At 43.6% G+C, this 19847-nt stretch overlaps 1 protein-coding gene across 2 annotated transcripts; it reads left to right on the top strand.

The window, feature by feature from the left end:
* The first annotated feature begins 6812 nt into the window (after positions 1-6812).
* On the top strand, positions 6813-18668 carry SLC25A28 (solute carrier family 25 member 28). 2 transcript variants are annotated; one of them, XM_053585155.1, is made up of 5 exons: positions 7092-7225; positions 14336-14382; positions 15253-15481; positions 16588-16644; positions 17821-18668. In XM_053585155.1, exons 3-5 carry the CDS (start codon positions 15259-15261, stop codon positions 18336-18338), a joined length of 798 nt encoding a protein of 265 aa, XP_053441130.1. In that variant the 5' UTR covers positions 7092-7225; positions 14336-14382; positions 15253-15258; the 3' UTR covers positions 18339-18668. The 2 variants fall into 2 exon arrangements, with proteins under 2 accessions (XP_053441131.1, XP_053441130.1); XM_053585156.1 differs by lacking the exon at positions 14336-14382 and having other exon boundaries at positions 6813-7225.
* Positions 18669-19847: the final 1179 nt, after the last annotated feature.

The raw sequence follows: 19847 nt of genomic DNA, 5'->3' as shown, positions 1-19847 counted from the left end.
TTGTAATTTTAGCCATTTTACTTAAGGATTTAGACTACTGTTTTTGACATAAAATAACTAAGGTCACATATGATGTGAGACTGAAGTAAAGATGTTATTGTTGGGGAAAAAGGAGGGTTATTTGTGAGATATCCCAAATTTGGTGTGTAGTCTTGCAACAAGTTGATTGTGTAAACAAGCAAAAGATAGTGATTAGTCATGATCGTTTGGTTTCTCAGTTAAGAGTTAGGTAATATGATGCTTTTCATTTCTGTGATGGTTCATGGACAGATATAAGGAAAAAAATAATAAACATTCTTTTTCTAATTTAATCCTCAAACAATCCAATGAAATATAGTTGACTATTTGCAAAACCTATGTATTAGAGGCTGGGTGAGGTGGCTCATGCCTGTAATCCTAGCACTCTGGGAGGCCAAGGCATGTGGATTGCCTGAGTTCATGAATTTGAGACCAGCTGGAGCCAGAGCAAAATCCCATCTCTAAAAATAGACAGGCATTGTGGTGGGCACCTGTAGTCCAGCTATTTGGGAGGCTGAGGCAAGAGAATCACTTGAGCCCAAGAACTTGAGGTTGTTGTGAGCTATGATGCCATAGCACTCTAATAAGGGCAACAAAGTGAGACTCTGTCTCAAACAAACAAACAAAAAACCTATGTATTGGTATTGGCGACATATTATACATAGGTTTGTAATTTCAAGATTTAAACAAGTTTAAAATTATATATTTGAGGCCCACTGCAGTGACTCATACCTGTAATCCCAGCACTTTGGGAGGCTAAGGAGGATCACTTCAGGCTAGGAGCTTAAGACGAACCTAAACAACATAGTGAGACCTTGTCTCTTCGAAACTACACATATTAGCTAGGCATAGTATGTACTTTTAGGTCCCAGCTACTTGGAAGGCCGGAAAATTACTTAAGCCCATGAGTTTGAGACTGCAGTAAGTTATGATGATGCCATTGCATTCTAGTCTGGGCAACAACACAGGACATTGTCTCAAAAACATAAATAAATATATATACACACATGTATATACATATATAATTGTATACACATGTATATATATTTGATAGAATTAACAGAACATGTAAACATCTGAGAAGGGGAATTTTTTTTTTCTTTTTTAGAGACAGTCTCACTTTGTTACCCTTGGTAGAGTGCTGTGGCATCATAGCTCACAGCAACCTCCAGTTCTTGGGCTTAGGCAATTCTCTTGCCTCAGCCTCCTGAGGAGCTGGGACTACAGGTGCCTGCCACAACACTCAGCTATTTTTTGTTGCAGTTTGACCAGGGCCTGGTTCAAACCTGCCACCCTCAGTATATGGGGCCGGCACCCTACTCACTGAGCCACAGGTGCCGCCCGAATGGGAAATTCTTATTAAATCAAATGGTTTCCTAAGTACAGGGTATTATATCCTAGATTACAGTTTGGGAACACTTTGTCTGGACAGGTACATAAGTAGATACTTTTTTCTTTTTTTTTTTTTTTTGAGAATCTCAAGCTGTCGCCCTGTGTACAGCAACCTCAAACTCTCGGGCTCAAGCGATCCTCTTGCCTCAGTTTTTCTTTTCTTTTTTTTTTTTTTCCTATTTTTGGTAGAGATGGGGTCTCGCTGCTGCTCAGGCTACTCTTGAACTAGTGAGCTCAAGCTATCCACCCACCTTGGCCTCCCAGAGTGCTAGGATTACAGGTGTGCCACCTTGCCCAGCCAGTATGTAGATACTTTTAAGAGAGCAGTTTTATCTACATTGTAGAAATAAACAGAAAAGAAGAGAAAGTATTATATGACTAAGAGGTATAAAAAGCTAAAAATAATTGTTTGGGGGGTATTATTTACAAAATTTACAACATGTTTCCATCAAGATAATTAGGATATATGATAGAAATGAGCAAAAAAATAAAAAAATTAAAAAAAGAATATCTTCCTTGGCTGGGTGTGGTGGCTCATGCCTGGAATCTTAGCACTCTGGGAGGCTGAGGTGGGTGGAGTGCCTGAGCTCACAGGTTCAAGACCAGCCTGAGCCAGAGCGAGACCTCATCTCTAAAAATAGCTGGGAGTTGTGGTAGGTGCCTGTAGTCCCAGCTACCTGGAAGGCTGAGGCAGGAGAATGGCTTGAGCCCAGAGTTTGAGGTTGCTGTGAACTATGACACCACAGCACTCTACCAAGGGTGACAAACTGAGACTGTCTCAACAACAACAAAAAAGTAAAGAAATAAAAATAAAAAATAAGAAAATTAAAAAGAAAAAAAGAATATCATCAACAAAGTTGTTTCTCAGGAAGGTTTAGTGCTTACTAATTTGTTTCTCAGGAAGGTTTAGTGCTGGTGAGATGTAGGACAGTGTATATGGATATGTCCATAGGTGTGTTAAGGAGGATGTATCCGTCAGGATGGGTTAGGTTATCATTATTCAAAGTATGGTCCAGGGTCTAGCAGCATCAACATTACCTGGAAGCCAGACAAAAATGCAGAATCTTAAGCTCTACTTAGAACTATAGAAATATATTCTGCATTTTAACTAATTGTCCAGGTTAATACCATTTACTATCACTTTTTTGTTTGTTTGTTTTTTTTGCAGTTTTTGGCCAGGGCTGGGTTTAAACCCGCCACCTCTGGCATATGGGGCCAGCGCCCTATTCCTTTGAGCCACAGGCACCGCTGGCATTTACTATCACATTTAAGTCTGAAAAGCACTGGCTAGATTATGCTTTGATATGGAATAATCCTAAAAGCTCTGTATCTTAACATAGATTTCTCATGGATGCCTATAGTCCATCTGAAAGAAAGGGAGAGAATCCTCAACAGGGCCCAGGCTGAACATTCACCAGTCATATGGCAGAGGAGGAAATGTGTTCATGCTTCCCTGATATTTCCCAGGCCAAAGCAAATCTTATGGCCATTCAAAAAGATGGAAAGGATATACTGCCACGTACCTGGAAAGGGAAGAATCAAAACACTGGTGAGGCTAGGGGATCCTAGAGGCAAGGAGATCTTTCAAGAGGTTATTGCAATACAGATGTAAAGTCATCAGAATCAAGGGAAGTAAATCAATGGGGAGGAAAAGGAGAACATGAACAAAATAAATATTTCAGAATAATAATGATCCTGAATGGGTGGTCATGAAAGATTCAAGAAAGGAAATTGGGTAGGCATAGCAGAGATACCTATAATCTCAGCACTTTCAGAGGAAAGGTGGGAGGATTATTTGAAGCCAGGAGTTTGAGACCAGCCTGGGCAACATTGTGAGATCCTCATCTCTATAAAAAACAGAGAAAAATTAGCTAGGTGTGGTGGCATGTGCCTGTGGTCCCAGCTACTGGGGAGACTAAGGTAGGAGGATTGCTTGAGCCTAGGAGTTAAAGGCTGCATTGAACTATGATTGCACCATTGCACTCCGGCTTAAGAGAGTACTCAATTTTGATATGAGGACAATTAATGACAATTATGGTTATGGGGGGGGGGAAACAGAAAGAGGGAAGGAGGGAGGTGGGTGGGGCCTTGGTGTGTGTCACACTTTATGGGGGCAAGACATGATTGCAAGAGGGACTTTACCTAACAATTGCAATCAGTGTAACCTGGCTTATTGTACTCTCAATGAATCCCCAACAATAAAAAAAAAAAAAAAAATTTCTGTTGGTGAGACCACACCTACGGTGCATCTTACAAGGGTATATGTGAAACTTAAATGTCTTAACACAATAACTAAAAAAAATGCCAGGAAAGCTATGTTACCAGTGTGATGAAAATATGTCAAATAAACCAGTATATGGTGCCCCATGATTGCATTAATGTACACAGCTATGATTTAATAAAAAAATTTTCTTTAAAAAAAAAAAAGAGAGAGTATCTCTAAATTAAGAAAAAAAGAAATCGAGGAAGTCCTTAGAGTCTCATTGATTGGGTGATTGGGCAAATTGTAAATACTTTCAGAGAAAATGAAAATTTTGGAGGAATTGGTTGGTGTGAGGGTGGAAAGACTGAGTTTGGAATGGACATGCTAAGTCAGAAATTAAGGTAGATATTCACTCCCGGTCTATCTTTCAGCCTCTTCTATCACTTCCCACCTTGCTCACTATGTTCCAGCCACATAAAGAAGAATGGCCTTCTTTCCATTCCTTAATACACCAAAGTTATTCTCTCTTTAAGTTTGTTGGTACCTACTGTTTCTTCTGTTGAAATGCTTTTCTCCGGGTCTGTCATGACTCACTCTTGCCTGTCATTTAGAACTTATCCTAAGTATCATCTCAGAAAGGCCTTCCCTGGCCTCACAAATGTAGCAACCCAGTTGTTACACTATATCATACCAGTGGATTTCAATTATCAGCACAGTACCTAAAGCTATCTGATATTTTCTTTTTTTTTTTTTTTTTCTGTCTGCCACCCCTTCCCCTACTAAAAAGTAGGCTTCAGAAAAGCATGGAATCTGCTGTGTGTCTCCAACTTCAAATACGCAATTAATATTCAATAAATATTACTAAATGAATGTTCCCATGGACATTTCAGTTAAAAGTATGAAATAAGATGCCAGGTGTGGTGGTTTACACCTGTAATGCTAGCACTCCAGGAGGCTGAGGCGGTGGACTGCCTGAGTTCAGGAGTTTGAGACCAGCCTGAGCAAGAGCTAGACCTTATCTTTAAAAAACAACAAAAAAAGTATGAAATAAGAGAGAGATAGGACTCCACTGAGGAAAATAGGTTTGAAATGGCAAAGTTCTCCAAAGTATTAAAGATGAGCAAAAAACATTAGCCCTTTAGGAATAGTCCTCCTCAAGAACTAGAGAAGTGTAGGATTGAGGACTCTAAAAGGTAGACTAGAACAGTGTGGTTCCTGAAGTTAGCAAAAAGTTTCAGTGCAGGATGGGTCAATGAGTGTTATATCTCAGTCAAGAAAAATAATAAAAAGATCATTTGATTTGTGAAGGTCATTTGTGGTAACTGAAAACAAAAAGGTAAAAAAACTGTAGGGTTTAGGAAAAGAAAGGGCATAGAGGTACAGGTCATTACTGGAGTCATTTGGCAGCAACGCATACTCTACCAGGCTTGAGTGGGTTTCTTTTTGAGCTCTCTGCCTTTCTCAAGGGAAATGAGCTATAGAATAGGGAAGAATGAACACCCTGTAGGGGAAGGGTTCTTAACCTGAGGCTAATAGGCCCCTAGAGAGTTCACAAGTCACCTTCAGAGGCTCTGAAACTCAAAATTGAAATGCAAAATTCTGTGTGCGTGAGGGCCAAGAAGTGGGAGAAGAACATTTGTGGCTCTTATAATTTCCCAAAAGGTCGCTGCGCAAAGGTTAAATAGCCACTGCTGAAGAAGAAAAGAATAAGTGAGTAAAAGAAGTTTTTCTTCCTCAAAAGAGGCCTGGAGAGAAGAGCTAATCTTTAGGGAGGAAAAGGAAAACTTCCCTATCAAAGAAAAGCTATAAACGGAAAAAAACCACAATTGCATCATCAGCTCAGTAAAACGGGTAGTAAAGACAAGAGCTGAAAACAACCACGAGGCTTGAGCAAACACGCCCAGTGAAAGAATCCTGACGAAGTTGGGCAGTTGGAGTAGAAAAGGAGCTTGTGCTCCTTCTCAGCAGAGGCTGCAGCTCTAGCGTTGCTTCCGAGCATCTCTGTGCAGCGGCAGCTCCAGCGCGACGGCTCTGCCCCAGAGGTGCCTGAAGGTTGAGAATCACGTTCATTGTTCTACAAAAAGGAGCGCACCTCTCCAGACTCCAGTTGACTCGACTGGGAAGGACATCGGTCTTATCACAAAAGGCAGTCATTCATCATCAGGCGGCGGGGTTCCTCAGTAAGTCAGCTCAGGGACAGGATGCTGATGTTTCTGAGTCAGGACAAGCTGTACGTTAGAGCTTCCCCTTAGTTACTGTACTTTCTCTGATGCATTCAGGACGCTGCCTCCAGTCCGACCTCTGAATCATCTCCCTCTATTTCGACATCTCCGTTCCCCGCCCCAGTTCTCGCCCTGGAACAGAGGCCAGCTACAGCCGGGGCTGGAGAATTCATTCATTCAATTACTGCGGGGTTTTACTGAGGTGCACTGCCCAGCGTCGGGCGCTAGGGCCTGAAGAACGGCGAGTCCTTCGGAGTGCGCCCGACCGGAGGCTAACGGGCTGCCGACTTTCTCCCCGGGGGTGAGGCGGGCCCTGGCCCACATGTCTCAACAGCTTTCCTGACAGGCACGCGGGAACTGCCCAGGCCGACTCCGCCTCACACCCTCTACAAGATCCCGCGGGAACAAAGCTCTGGGCCAGGGCTGTCTGTCCTCAAGCCGCGCATCTCAGCATCTGGGGCGCGCACTGGAGCGCGGGCCGTAACGGCGTCAGTGAGCGGTTTGACCTTCAAGGCCTGGCACCGTCCCACCCTCCTCCCCCAACCCCACGCGACTCTACCGCAGCACCCGCATCTCTGCAGGAGCCAGTCAGGGGCCCTAAATCGGCCCCTGTGGTAACCAAGCGCTTCGCTCTCTTTCTTAGCCAATCAGAGACCGACTTGGTGCGACCAATGGCCGCGGTCAAGGTATCAAGAGTGGTTGAGCCTATCAAAGTTCAGCCTTAAGTTTCTCCCGCCCTCCTAAAAAGTCGGAGGCGGGTTGGTCTTACATGTCGACCAATCAATGACCAATAAACAAGAAGCTTCCAAGATCAAAGAGGAAGGGGTTGGATTTAGGCGGTAGCAACGCCTCAGGGCGGAGGAATGACAGACAACTTCGCTAATACCACAAGCAAATTTCTCCTGCGTGCAGAAAGGGGTGGGGCTACGTTGGGATCTGGACCAATGGTTGCTTGAGGGGCGTGCCCGCAGAGCCAAGCGGGAGCCGGAGGCCCCGGGCTCTCTGGGCCGCGCCTGAGGCGGACACGACGGGGCTGGGGGGCGGCGGCAGCAGTGGCGGCGGCTGTGGCGAGGGTGGGCGCCGCAGCTGGCCCGGGTGGATGGAGTTGGAGGGGCGGGGTGCTGGCGGTGTGGCGGGGGGGCCGGCGGCTGGGCCTGGGCGGAGCCCCGGGGAGTCTGCGCTGCTGGACGGGTGGCTGCAGCGGGGCGTGGGCCGGGGGGCCGGCGGCGGGGAGGCCGGGGCCTGCAGGCCCCCGGTGCGACAGGATCCGGACTCCGGCCCGGACTACGAGGCGTTGCCGGCTGGAGCCACTGTCACCACGTACATGGTGGCGGGCGCTGTGGCAGGGATCTTGGAGCATTGCGTGATGTATCCCGTCGACTGCGTCAAGGTGAGAGCTGAACCGGGCTTCGAACCCGACCTGGGGCTGACTCGACCCCCGGGTCCTGTCCGGAGCCAGGATCCCGGCTGAGAGCCGGAGCTGACATGGGTTCCTTCCTGGCTCCTGCCACTACCACACGATCCGAACAGACGCTCCATTCAAGCAAGGTCCCGGCTGGGAGTTGATCTCAGTTAGGAACCAGGACCTATTTCTAACTGTCAGTGATATCTGAATCGGGACTCAGGATCGGAAATCTGTCACCCAAAAGCCCCGGATTCCACCTGAGACTAAGCAGGAATAGGGTGGGATGGGGTATCCCGAAGCCCAGGTAAGTGCTACTAAAACTTGATGAAGGGGACGCCAACTGGCATGAATCAGACTCTAAATGGGATCTTGTGCCTTGGGATGTGCTCTGGGCGAGTGATTTCACAAGCTCCTTGTGTCTTCCCTTGTAAGTGACCGGGCATGAACCCGAATCTGGGATCTCTCAGCTAGATACAATCTTCCATATTAAATTTTAACCCGTGAGTAAGTGGAAATCATTGTCCTGTCAGAATTCAGAGTTCCAGACTGGAAGTAATACGGGAAAGTTCCATGTTCAGGAAAAGGTTTCGGTTTCTTTATGAGGCAAGCATGATTACCCACCTATTTCCTGAACATGAAAATTGAGCTGGGATTATGATTTAGTGTGTGTAGGGACACATCAGCCCCCAAACGAGAGATGGAAGTTGATGGTCTGTTTCTTTAGACACTTGAAGTTGGCAAAAAAGGAAAAGTTGCCTAGAAAGGAAGTGTGCTGGGATTAGAAAGTAGATTTAAGTGTGAAGAAGATGCAGTTAGATCAAGGCAGCATACCATTCATGTGAAAGTAAAACTCATTGCATTCACAACCAAGCAGGATGATTAATGATGAAAGAAATCAGGATCTTCTGAAGAAAGTTGGGTGAAGAGAGGAACAGATTATTGTTCTTTACCTTTCTTATTTTTGTATGTCAGTAAAGGTGCCAGTCACTAAAGGTGAGGACTAAATTGAGGGAGAAGTAAACTTGAGTGGATGGTTGAAATAAATTTGATGACATAGACTGGTGCCTCCTATACATGTTAAGGGTAATAGCCAAACAATAATCCCTGCAACTCTTTGAGGAATATTTTCTCTTTAAATCAGGAACATGTTATGTATTCAAAAGGAGGAGAGAATCAACTTGGGAAATGCAAAGTAGATCCCTTCTGCTTTCCCTGACTCCAGTACCATTTCATGTTATCATTAGTAATGTGTATAAGGAAATGAGGAAAGTGCTCATTAAGCTTTGTGAATGGCATTGAGTTGGCAGGAGTATTTTAGCACATTACAAGGTAAATTCTAACAAGGGCCATATCTACTGAAAATGTAGCAAATACACTTGACTGAAATAGACATTAGGATTTTAAATGCCCTGTCTGTTGAGAAAAATAGAAATAAACAGTCAAATCCATGGGAAAGAAGTAACAATATTGAAAAATAAAATGAATTGGTACAAATAAAAAAGATCCAGATGTTTATATATAGACTCTAGGTTGAATGAGTTAATAATGCTGTGTATCCAAAAGTTAGTCTGATCTAGCTGCAAAGTAACCTTACCATTTAGACTCTACTGTGAGAAGAGTACAAGGTCTATGGTGCTATATTTCAGGATAAGTATCAAATTAAAAACAGATCAGGGCCCTGCTGGGATGTCATTCTTGGCCCTGAAGTTCTCATTTACCACACCATTGAAAACCTGTACTTATCTTAATATCCTAAGGACTACCTTGAGTTTTTCCCTAGTATCTGAGTCCAAATGGAATTTTTATTTTCTGAGTGTCTACTGCCTGGGTTATCCTTACCTGGTACTCGGCATATGTGATTCCCTCCAGCTCCTCCCCTAGTGTTGCATTTTAACTGCTACACATAAGGAAAATAAAGGTACTTATATTGCTAAAATTTATTAAATGTTTTTAAAATATAGTAAAAAAAAAAAACAGATCAGGAAAAGCAATGAAAACTATGTACTTAAGCCTGGGTGTGGTGGCTCACGCTTGTAATCCCAGCACTTGGGAGGTCTAGGCAGGTGGATTGCCTGAGCTCATGAGTTTAAGACCAGCCTGAGCAAGAACTAGACACCATCTCTTAAAAAAAAAAAAAAAATAGCGGGGCATTGTGGCAGGTGCCTGTAGTACCAGTTACTTAGGAGGCTGAGGCAAGAGAATCTCTCAAGCGCAAGAGTTTGAGGTTGCTGTGAGCTGTGACGCCATAACACTCTACCAAGGGGGACAAAGTGAGACTGTCTCAAAAAAAAAAAACAGAAAAGAAAGAACTATGTACTACTTGACTAATACAGTATAATAGTGTGACTGACTACAATTTAACAGTTTTTTTTTTTTTTTTTTAGACAGTCTCACTTTGTCACCTTGGTAGAATGCTAGGGCATCATAGCTCACAGCAACCTTAAACTCTTGGGCTTAAACGATTCTCTTGCCTCAGCCTCCCAAATAGCTGGGACTACCTGCACCTGCCACAACGCCTGGCTATTTTTAGAGATGGGGTCTCACTCTTGCTCAGGCTTGTCTGGAACTCCTGAGCTCAGGCAATCAGCCCTCCTTGGTCTCCCAGAGTGCTAGGATTACAGGCGTGAGCCACCACACCCATCCAGCCCAACTTAACAGTCTAACCACTGGTCCCATTGCAACATAATGAAAGGCTATCTCCTTTACTGTATATATTTCCATAATTCTGTAAATATTTTATATTTAAATGTTTTAATGTTTAATATTTTATGTTTTAATGTTTATAGCATTGTTGCTGTAAACATTTTATAAATTACAGTAAAAATGCCTCTAGAATATTTGATTGCATATCCTTAATTGGACATATGTTTGTCCTGTGACAAAATGGAGTTGATTTTCTACTAACAGACCACTCAGAATCAAATACAGTGAATAAAGTGGGAGATCAAGATGCTTAATACTGCTTGGGATCAAAGATTAGATAGGACTGGAAAGCAGGGAGACTGATTTACTCCTCAGACTTATAAACCCATTGAGGAAACAATTTTGAAAGAGAGGAGTTCCAGAAATGTTTTGCATAAGCACAGCATTGCTGGAATAAGTCACTTGTAGCCTCCCAAAGTAACTATTGTAAAGAACAGTTATTATTCTTTTACATATGAGCTTTGGAATTTTTGCTTTAAAAAAAACTAGACATTCTGGCTCAGCATCTGTGGCTCAAGCAGCTGAGGCACCAGCCACATACACCTGAGCTGGCGGGTTCGAATCCAGCCCAGGCCCGCCAAACAATGACGGCTGCAACAAAAAATAGCTGGGCGTTGTGGCCGGCGCCTGTAGTCCCAGCTATTTGGCACCGGAGGCAGGAGAATCGCTTGAGCCCTGGAGCTGGAGGTTGCTATGATGCCACGGCACTCTACCCAGGGTGACAGCTTGAGGCTCTGTCTCAAAAAAAAGAACCAAAACAAACAAACAAAAAACCTGGACATTCATTATATTATGCCTAAAAGGTCATTAAAGAAATAATTATTTGACCTGAAGGGAAAATGCTCAATTTTCAAAAAAAAAAAATATATATATATTTATATATATATATATTTTTTTTTTGAGACAGAGCCTCAAGCTGTCACCCTGGGTAGAGTACCGTGACATTACAGCTCACAGTAACCTCAAACTCCAGGTTCAAGGATTCTCCTGCCTCCACCTCCCAAGTAGCTGGGACCACAGGTGCCCACCACAACGCCCAGCTATTTTTTGGTTGCAGCCATCATTGTTGTTTGGCAGGCCCGAGCTGGATTCGAACCCGCCAGCTCAGGTGTATGTGGCTGGCGCCTTAGCCGTTTGAACCACAGGCGCCAAGCTAATTTTCAAAAATATAAAAGCTTATTTCAGAAGAAGCATTTTCATTTGCTATTAATGCTAGGATTGTACAGGGGAGCACTAGATGAGACCAGTATGACTTCGTGTCAGTGTGTTAAATACTTTTGTGTAAGCATGAAAGTAAAATTCAAATCCTTTCCTTCAGAAAGGGCCTCCCAGTTTGTCTCCTGGCATCTATCCTCCTTCTTTTAATAAATGAATGGTAGAGGAGAAAAGCGACCAACCTTACTCTTAGACTGGAGGCAGGTATCAGTGTTTTAGCCTAAAGGGCAACCACAATGTTTGCAAATAAAAGCTGACATTGCCTCTTGGTATGCAAACCTATCCATCCCCAGCCACTTGTCAGGGTCAAGTTGACTTAACATAATCTTGGGAGGGACCCTGGGAAGTTAGCATAGCCTGGCTAGGACATGGTTATTTAGCTAGTTATTTCCATGGTCAAAATAGGGAGGTTTGGGAATCCACATAATCCTCTTTTTCTTTTCTGGGCTGCAGAGGCAAGCACCAGACTTCATTTATAGGGGCAGGTTCTGCAAAGCAGTCAGAACTCTTCTCAAAGTCATCTGGCTGAGTACCCACCTGTCACCAAGGTACTGTTTTTGGCTCTATAGTGGTAAGGCAAATATCTACTTACATAATACATTAAAAAGAGATCTTTCCTAATCCTAGCACTCTGGGAGGCTGAGGCGGGTGGATCACTTGAGTTCAGGAGTTTGTGACCAACCTGAGCAAGAGTGAGACCCCATCTCTAAAAATAGCTGGGCATTGTGGCCTGTGCCCATAGTCCCAGCTACTCGAGAGGCTGAGTCTAGAGAATCACTTGAGTCCAGGAGTTTGAGGTTGCTGTGAGCTATGATGCCACAGCACTCTACCAAAGGTGACAAAGTGAGACTCTGTCCACAAAAAAAAGCTTTCCTTTTTCATTTCTTTTTTTTTGCGGTTTTTGGCCGGGGCTGGGCTTGAACCCACCACCTCCGGCATATGGGGCCGGCACCCTACTCCTTGAGCCACAGGCGCTGCCCCGCCTTTTTCATTTCTAATTGGCAGAGAGAGGTAAATCTTTTCCAAACTCCACATGTAAATTGTTATTAATATACATTCACCCATGAAAGGTTAGGAAATGGAAACGTTGGCTTATTTGATTTTCTCACATCTAGTAATGATTGTTAAGTGTTCAATAAATACTAATTGTTCTTATGTGCCAAACACTATCTGACACACCTTATAAACATTTATTCATTTAATCCTTGAAACAACTTCATAAAATAGACACCATTTTCATTATTTTACAGATGAAGAAAGGAGGCTTAAAGAGCAGTTAAGTAACTTGTCCAAGGTCAGAGTCAAGATTTGAACCCATTCTGACTCCCAGGACTTCCAAATAGCCTCCTCAAAGCAGATATCAAGAACCAGATATCTGGGGGCACAGAATTTCACAGTGGAGCTTGTCCCTGAATAGATGACCTTCAGAACAACAGCTGAACATGTAAATCATTATAGCCACAGAGAAACTTTAAAATGAAAGCAAAAAATATGATATTAGCCCTGATTTAGGCTGGGCATGATGGCTCATGCCTATAATCTTAGTACTCTGGGAGGTCAAGATGGAAGGTTTACTTGAGGTCGAGAGTTTCCAGCCAGCCTGAGTAAGAGTGGGACTCTGTCTCTACAAAAAACAGAAAACTTAGCTGGGTGTGATATTGCATACCTGTAGTCCCAGCTACTTAGGAGACTGAGGCAGGAGGGTTACTTGAGCCCAGTAGTTTGAGGTTGCAGTGAGCTATGATGATGCCATTGCACTCTAGCCAGTGAGATTCTATCTAAAAACAAAACAAAACAAAACCCTGATTGATTTGTAGCCAAGGACCAGTCAATTGTCAATGCATATTTGTGAAATGACTTATACAAGAGACAATGCTATTATGATCTGTAAATTCTTAGGTATGAACAAATATGTCTTAGAATCATTTGAATATAATAAAAAGCCTTATAATTATAGCACCTTACAAATTACCAACAGCTTTTACATGCTTTATCTCTTTTGATCCCCACAACAGTTCAATTAGCCAGCCATTCTTGCCCTGGTGTTATAGATGACAGCTTTGAAGGTGAAAGAGCTGAGGATCACACTCACGCTTTTTGACTCAAATATAGCTTGTCTTATAATACCAGACCATTTCCCTATGAGTTTGTTTAGCTTCTTTTCAAAGCCAGGGAGAGGTTTTTCATATTGAAGACTTTTAATAAATTCATACTTAAGAGATTTCACCTTTCTGCAAAAGGTAGATTTATTGGCCCACACATTTGGAGAGTCATAGTCATTTTTATTTTTGGCATAGGTTATACGCAGCTCCTCTCCATAAGGGTATATTTTTATTAAATTAGAATTAAGTTAGGTAGACTTAGATGTGTGTGTAAAATGTTCAAAGTAACTTGCCTACAATCTAGTTTCCGAGGCCAGACTTTTCAAGACTGTTTGCTAAATATGCTATTAACTCTTGCAGAGCAATGCAGTCTCAGAACATTCCCCCTGAACAAGATCAGTTTTAGACAAACATATGGAAACACATAATTGTTAAGCCACCAGACCCAGTTTATCTGTATTAGTAGCTATAGCCAGCATAGACCCATAGTCTGTATGAACAACTCCTTTGTTGGATTTTATACCCCTTGTGTGATTTGGAAGATCAGTAAGCATACTCTTTATTGGAAATACATATTTTTTTGAGGGGGAGAAATAGAAAATAATGTGTCAAATTGTGATAATACTGTGTACAGTGTTTCTGATTGAATGTCTAATAACCTGTTAGGCTTTCACTTTTTTTGTTGGTAGCAGGCAAGAGAAAATACCTTTAGAGGAATGTGGATTGCTGGTGGCTAATTAGGACCTGTTAATCTAGTTAGTTTCTTTTCTCCTATGTTCTTGAGAAAAGGTATTACTCTTGGGTTCCACTTGACCCACAGCAAAGTTCAATCCAAACTGAATCTAGTGATTGGAATAAAGAAGGAATTTAAACTGTAGTTGGGCATCAGTTGCCTCCTATTGGCTCTCCAATGGCCATATTTTGTTATAGTTACATGAAAAAGATTCATTTATTTATTAATTCAACAGACATATCTTAAGTGCCAATTTTGTGTGCTGGGCACTAGACAGTGATTTTTTTTATTAGACATTAATTTTATTTTAACCATTAGTCTCCATGCTACTTTATCTTGCAGTGGGTCAGCAGAAGAGAGATTTTCTGGGGAGACACTCTTCAGAAAAGGTGTGATTTGGTGAAGTGTTTTAAATAAGAATTTAAATTCCCCAACTTTTAATAAAACTTTGACCAGGGACATCATATGTGTCTACCAAACACTTTCATGTCAATCATTGACTCTTCCAGAGATTCTAAGGATTATGTTTCACTGAGATTGATTTTGTTGGCTGATGCCAATTTTGGGATTTGGTCAATTTATATTAGAAATCTAGAAGGCCCCTCAGTTTTAGAGACTAGGTTGGTTTCCAACCAGACACTCCCTACCTTCATAGTTTCAGAGCAAACTTTCTTTCCTGAGAAATAAGAGCAGCATCTATTAGGAATGCTATTTCTGCCAAGACTCTTGGTGCAGACCCAGCTGCCAGTGCCAAATAGTTTGAAAAAGTACCAAAAGAAGAGCCATCATCTCATTAGTCAGTGCAGTGTGTGGTCAGGAAGCAGGGCCAGAATCAGTCTTTAGAAATAAATCATAACATACATTATGGACAATAAATCCTTGAATTTGCAGTCCATTTGTAAAGAACTCTTAAGTTTGAGTGTGTTAAGGCACAAGCATCTTCTCCTGAAACACAGGCTTAATATTTGTTGCTAGGGCTGTGAATCATTTTGGAGTTCCAGGACACTTACCAAGTGTTGATATTCTCAGGGAAAATAATCTTGTTGCCCTGTCAGGGTCATAGATGACTAGAAAAAGAAAGGCCCAAGGCTTAGAAAGAGTGGCTTTAGATTTGTAAAGAAATGACGCTAGGTAGAATCCCTCTCACACATTGGCATGGTTCTGTGTAGGAGGTCTGCTCTGTGCCCAAAGCCTGAGTGTTGAGGTGGGGTGAGAAGTTGGCATCGCTGACATTGCGCTTCTCCTTGCTGTAATTTCAGACCCGGATGCAGAGTCTACAGCCTGACCCAGCTGCCCGCTATCGCAATGTGTTGGAGGCCCTCTGGCGGATTATAAGAACGGAGGGCCTATGGAGGCCCATGCGGGGGTTGAACGTCACAGCAACAGGCGCAGGCCCTGCACACGCCCTTTATTTTGCCTGCTACGAAAAGTTAAAAAAGACACTGAGTGATGTAATCCACCCTGGGGGCAATAGCCATATTGCCAATGGTATTGAGCCTTCCTGTGCTGGTTCCCCCACTTCCCCAACTCTGGGCTTTGCTGTTGTCAGTGCTTTCCAGTTTCAGCATAGTTTGGAGCTGAAGCTGTGGGCTTGGGTAGGCTAGATAATAAGTGGGGGACTTCCAAACCTTATGTCATCAGACAACAGGCCACTTCAACCCCACCTCTCCTTTGGGACACCTCAATAAAGGGTTACAGAGTCTTCCCTTACCTAACAGCTTGACTTTATCTTCTCCCTGACATCAACTTCTAATGCCCTGGTAATGTGGAGACACACCTAAACTATCCCCATTGTATATTTCTTGATAGTCAGGTGGTGCCCTGCCCCCAGGACAGGATCTGAGGTGATCCAGCTGCTCAAGGCAGACAGTAATGAAGCTCTAGCTCTTGACCTTACCTTTGCAGGATCCCAACTGACCAGAGGCAGTTTGTGTGGTTCAGAACATGACAAAGCCTTGACAAGTGGATGGGGGAGGGGCCAAGGAGCTGTGTGGAGAAACCAAAGGGTTGGAGGCTGTGTGGAAGTGAGGGGAAGGGCAGGGGCCTAGGGTTTGAGGATTGTCTGGAAAACAAGTTGAGTGTGGAGAGGGTGAGGGATAGAGTAGTTCAAGACCTGAAGGAAAAATCTAGATGGACAAATGTTAGGACTTGAAGACTAGAGTTGGGCAGCACAGGGGCAGCAAGAGAAAGGCAGGACTCTATGGTGGAGATCTGGCTGGCTGGCCCTTGTGTTCCCCTCCACTGCCTGCGGTTGATGTGCTGGCATCCCTTGGCAGCAGTGTATTTGGGGCATGAGCTACATTTATTCACAAAATCATCTTTATTGATAAAATTTGGGTTTTCTTTCTCTTTTCCCAACTCTTCCTATCATAGATGTGGACTGTACTTTGGTGACCTTATTAAGTTGGTGGGAACAAACATCTTCATTTCTTAAACATGAGTTTAGGAGCAGTGAGTCCCCATCTTTTGGACTGGCTCTTAACATCCCCTTTCTCTGCTTATCTTAGCACAGTCACTTCCCATCACTCTGGGGCCTCAGTGAATTGGTCATTCTCTGTTGGCCTTACATGTGGCAGTTGTTTTCTTGTTTGCAGGTGCGGCTGGGTGCGTGGCAACATTGCTTCATGATGCAGCCATGAATCCAGTGGAAGGTAATGACTCAGCCTATTCCTCTGTGGCAGCAGCATCTGCATCTATGGGCTTTTTCCTTTATTTTTTGGTTTGCGGAAAACTAGGCAGCAGGTCAGTTTTGATGGGACAGCCTGTTGCTTTGTATTACCACTAGAGGGCGCTCCCTCCATGTTTTCAGTGCTTAGTGGGAACCTCTTGGACGGGAAGCCTATTCAATTGATTAATTCATCCTTGAGCCTTCCCTGGCCCATAGACTCTATTCTGGGCTTTGGTAGAAGTTTCCCTTTATAGTGGGTTTGATTTGTTTAGCAGATTATTTCATTTTTCTTTGAAGAGGTGAAGATAGATTTTGACATTTAAATATATTGCCTTCCTTGTTGAGATGGGAATGAAAGGTTAAATTGTAGAACTCTGTCCCTACATTGCTACCTGGATCTTGGCTTTCCAGTTAGAGGAAAATTCTCCAAAACAATTCTCAGTATGAGTATGGGGTACCTGAACAAATGTGTTAGAGGAGATAGCATAATTGTCATGGTTCTTATGTTCCAGTTCTTTATCTGTCTGGGTAAGGCCATGGGGTAGAAAGGGCCACAGCTAAAGATCTAAAGAGTTCACACCGTGCTATGTGTCTACTTGAGGCAGTGGAGATGTTTGGGAACTAAAGCCAAACTCTTTTTGGCTCAGAATCTTGTTTTCTTTTTGGTAGTATTTCTCTTTGCTTCCCTTTGGGAGTATAACCATCTTATATCTTATTAGGTGGGTGCTATTAGTCCCCAAGGATTGGGACTGTTAGGGCTATATGATCGTTATTATATGCACTGTCACTGAGTCATTTCCTGGAGGTTGTGAAAGGATGAGATAATAATAGATAGGTACTTATTTCAGGGAGCCCCTCTGGAATTACTAAACCATAAATATTCCTGTGTATTCATTGGCTGGTTTTAAAGAAATCCTACTGAAAGTGAGTCTATTATCTTTTGACTCTTTACTAACCCTTGGCCTACTCCATACAGTCAAAAGGGAAACATTAACTTATCAGGTTAACTGGAAGCTCACTCATACTTTTTTCTTTCCATTCCATTGGCTGATCTGCTGACTCGGGACTCTGAATCTGGACACTCTCCATCATTGGTTGGTTGCTGTCACCGGTTGGTTGCTGTCACCATTTCCTTCTTTCTCACCAATGGCACTACCAGTGGTCAAGCAGAGGATGCAGATGTATAACTCACCATATCACCGGGTGACAGACTGTGTTCGGGCAGTGTGGCAAAATGAAGGGGCTGGGGCCTTTTATCGCAGCTACACCACCCAGCTAACCATGAACGTTCCCTTCCAAGCCATTCACTTCATGACCTATGAATTCCTGCAGGAGCACTTTAACCCCCAGAGACGGTACAACCCCAGCTCCCATGTCCTCTCCGGAGCCTGTGCAGGAGCTGTAGCTGCCGCTGCCACAACCCCACTGGACGTTTGCAAAACACTGCTCAACACCCAGGAATCCTTGGCTTTGAACTCAAACATTACAGGACACATCACAGGCATGGCTAGTGCCTTCAGGACGGTATATCAAGTAGGTGGGGTGACCGCCTACTTCCGAGGGGTGCAGGCTAGAGTAATTTACCAGATCCCCTCCACAGCCATCGCGTGGTCTGTGTATGAGTTCTTCAAATACCTAATCACTAAACGGCAAGAAGAGTGGAGGGCAAGCAAGTGAAGAAGTACTGAATGAAGAAGCTAGGGGCTCAGATAACACTGCTGCGTCCTGCCTGCTCCAGCCAGTTCTGTCTCCTGGCCTGCTCCAGCCTTGAGTGGAGTTGGAAGGAGGGCAGAGGGCTTTCCTCAGGCTGTTGGTGTTTGGGCTAACACCAGTTCCTGCCAACCTCTGTTGCAGCCACTTTCCTTCCAGGCCGTAAGCAAGTGCAGCAAAACCTACCACAGCACCTTTGACAACCTCTCCATCCTGGGCCTGACGACCTGCTCTAGACTGTTATAGAGGATAAGCAGCTCACTCCCCTGGTTCCTAATAAAAAGCCTTTAAATTAAATGCTTTCTTTGGGTTTCTTGTTGAAGGGGAAGTGAAATGCTGTCAACCAGTCTTGGTTTTCCTTTAAGTATAAATCAAGGGACCTAAAGGAAGGATTTATTGAGTGAGTCTGAAGTTTTTGTTTCTGCGGATTTTCAAGATGATTTAAGACTTCAGGGGCCTATTTCCCCAGTTTTAGGAGTATACCCCAAGGAATTTACCTGATAGCTGGAACAATGGGCCTTCAACAGACACTGATTAAACAGGGCTGTTAGTCTCTGTTCTCTTCCTTAAGGCAGTGTGGGGTACAGAAGAGGTAGATGCTGCTGCGTAATTCCGGTTCTGTCCCCAGCAGCAAAAGTTTCCATGTGGCACTTAGTTCTTTAGTGCAGTTGCAAAGCTAAAATTATTCAGTGAAGCTGCAGGTTCTGAACCTTCTGTAGTAAATAGGAATACATTTCATTTGATTTTAAGTTTTTACAAACTGCTTCAGCATATGTGATCTCATTTGCCAGGAATATTTCATAAGCAAGGAAGCTCAGAGAGGCTGTGACTTGTCCAAGACCTCACAGTAAGTGCGGAACTGCGCAGTTTTCTTGACCACAGAAGTAAATCTACTTGTGGCTTGCTATAGACAGGAAGTGAGGGAGGGCATGGTCTCCAACCTACTGTTTAGGGAAGGAGCTCCCTGCTGACTAGGGCTCTGTTTACAGACTTTCACCCTGATTTGTTGGTCAGTCTTCGTTTTCTGGATATCACCAGATATTAGCCAGTTCTTCATCACATAGAAGTGTGCCCCTCTGAAAGTTCCCCTGCCATTCTCCTTATGTTGTCTGCCATTCATTCATTCAGTAGACCGAGTGTCTCTGTCAGGCACCGGCAGAGATAGTGGAGATACTAAGAGAAACAAAACAATTACAGCCCTTAAGGAGCTTATTATGTGAAGAGGAAGATACATGCAAATAGACAATTATAAGATAAATGGCTAGAGAGATGATGAGGTAAACCTAGAATGCTCCTGGAAAACAGAACAGTACCCAGTCTAGCCTTGGGTAAAGGGGGTAGACTTCTGGAGGAAGTGCCATCCGAGGTGACACTGGAAGGCAAATAAACCAACTGGGTGAAGAGGGGAGGGCTAATGTTGCAGGCAAAGACCTGGAGGTGAGAGAGTGAGTGTTGGGGTTTGGTGTGCAGGTGGCT

This window comes from Nycticebus coucang, chromosome 3 (genome assembly GCF_027406575.1).
Source record: "Nycticebus coucang isolate mNycCou1 chromosome 3, mNycCou1.pri, whole genome shotgun sequence".
In the NCBI taxonomy this organism is placed as follows: domain Eukaryota; kingdom Metazoa; phylum Chordata; class Mammalia; order Primates; family Lorisidae; genus Nycticebus; species Nycticebus coucang.
Note: the sequence above shows the minus strand (reverse complement) of the source record. Positions and strands in the feature narration are given on the sequence as shown.

Bases quoted from the DNA above. Each gene is read 5' to 3' on its own strand.
- SLC25A28 (XM_053585156.1), top strand. From the start codon at position 6,935: ATGGAGTTGGAGGGGCGGGGTGCTGGCGGTGTGGCGGGGGGGCCGGCG. The intron at 7,226-15,252 runs GTGAGAGCTGAA...CTGTAATTTCAG, and splicing joins ATCCCGTCGACTGCGTCAAG to ACCCGGATGCAGAGTCTACA. The intron at 16,645-17,820 runs GTAATGACTCAG...TGGCACTACCAG, and splicing joins AGCCATGAATCCAGTGGAAG to TGGTCAAGCAGAGGATGCAG.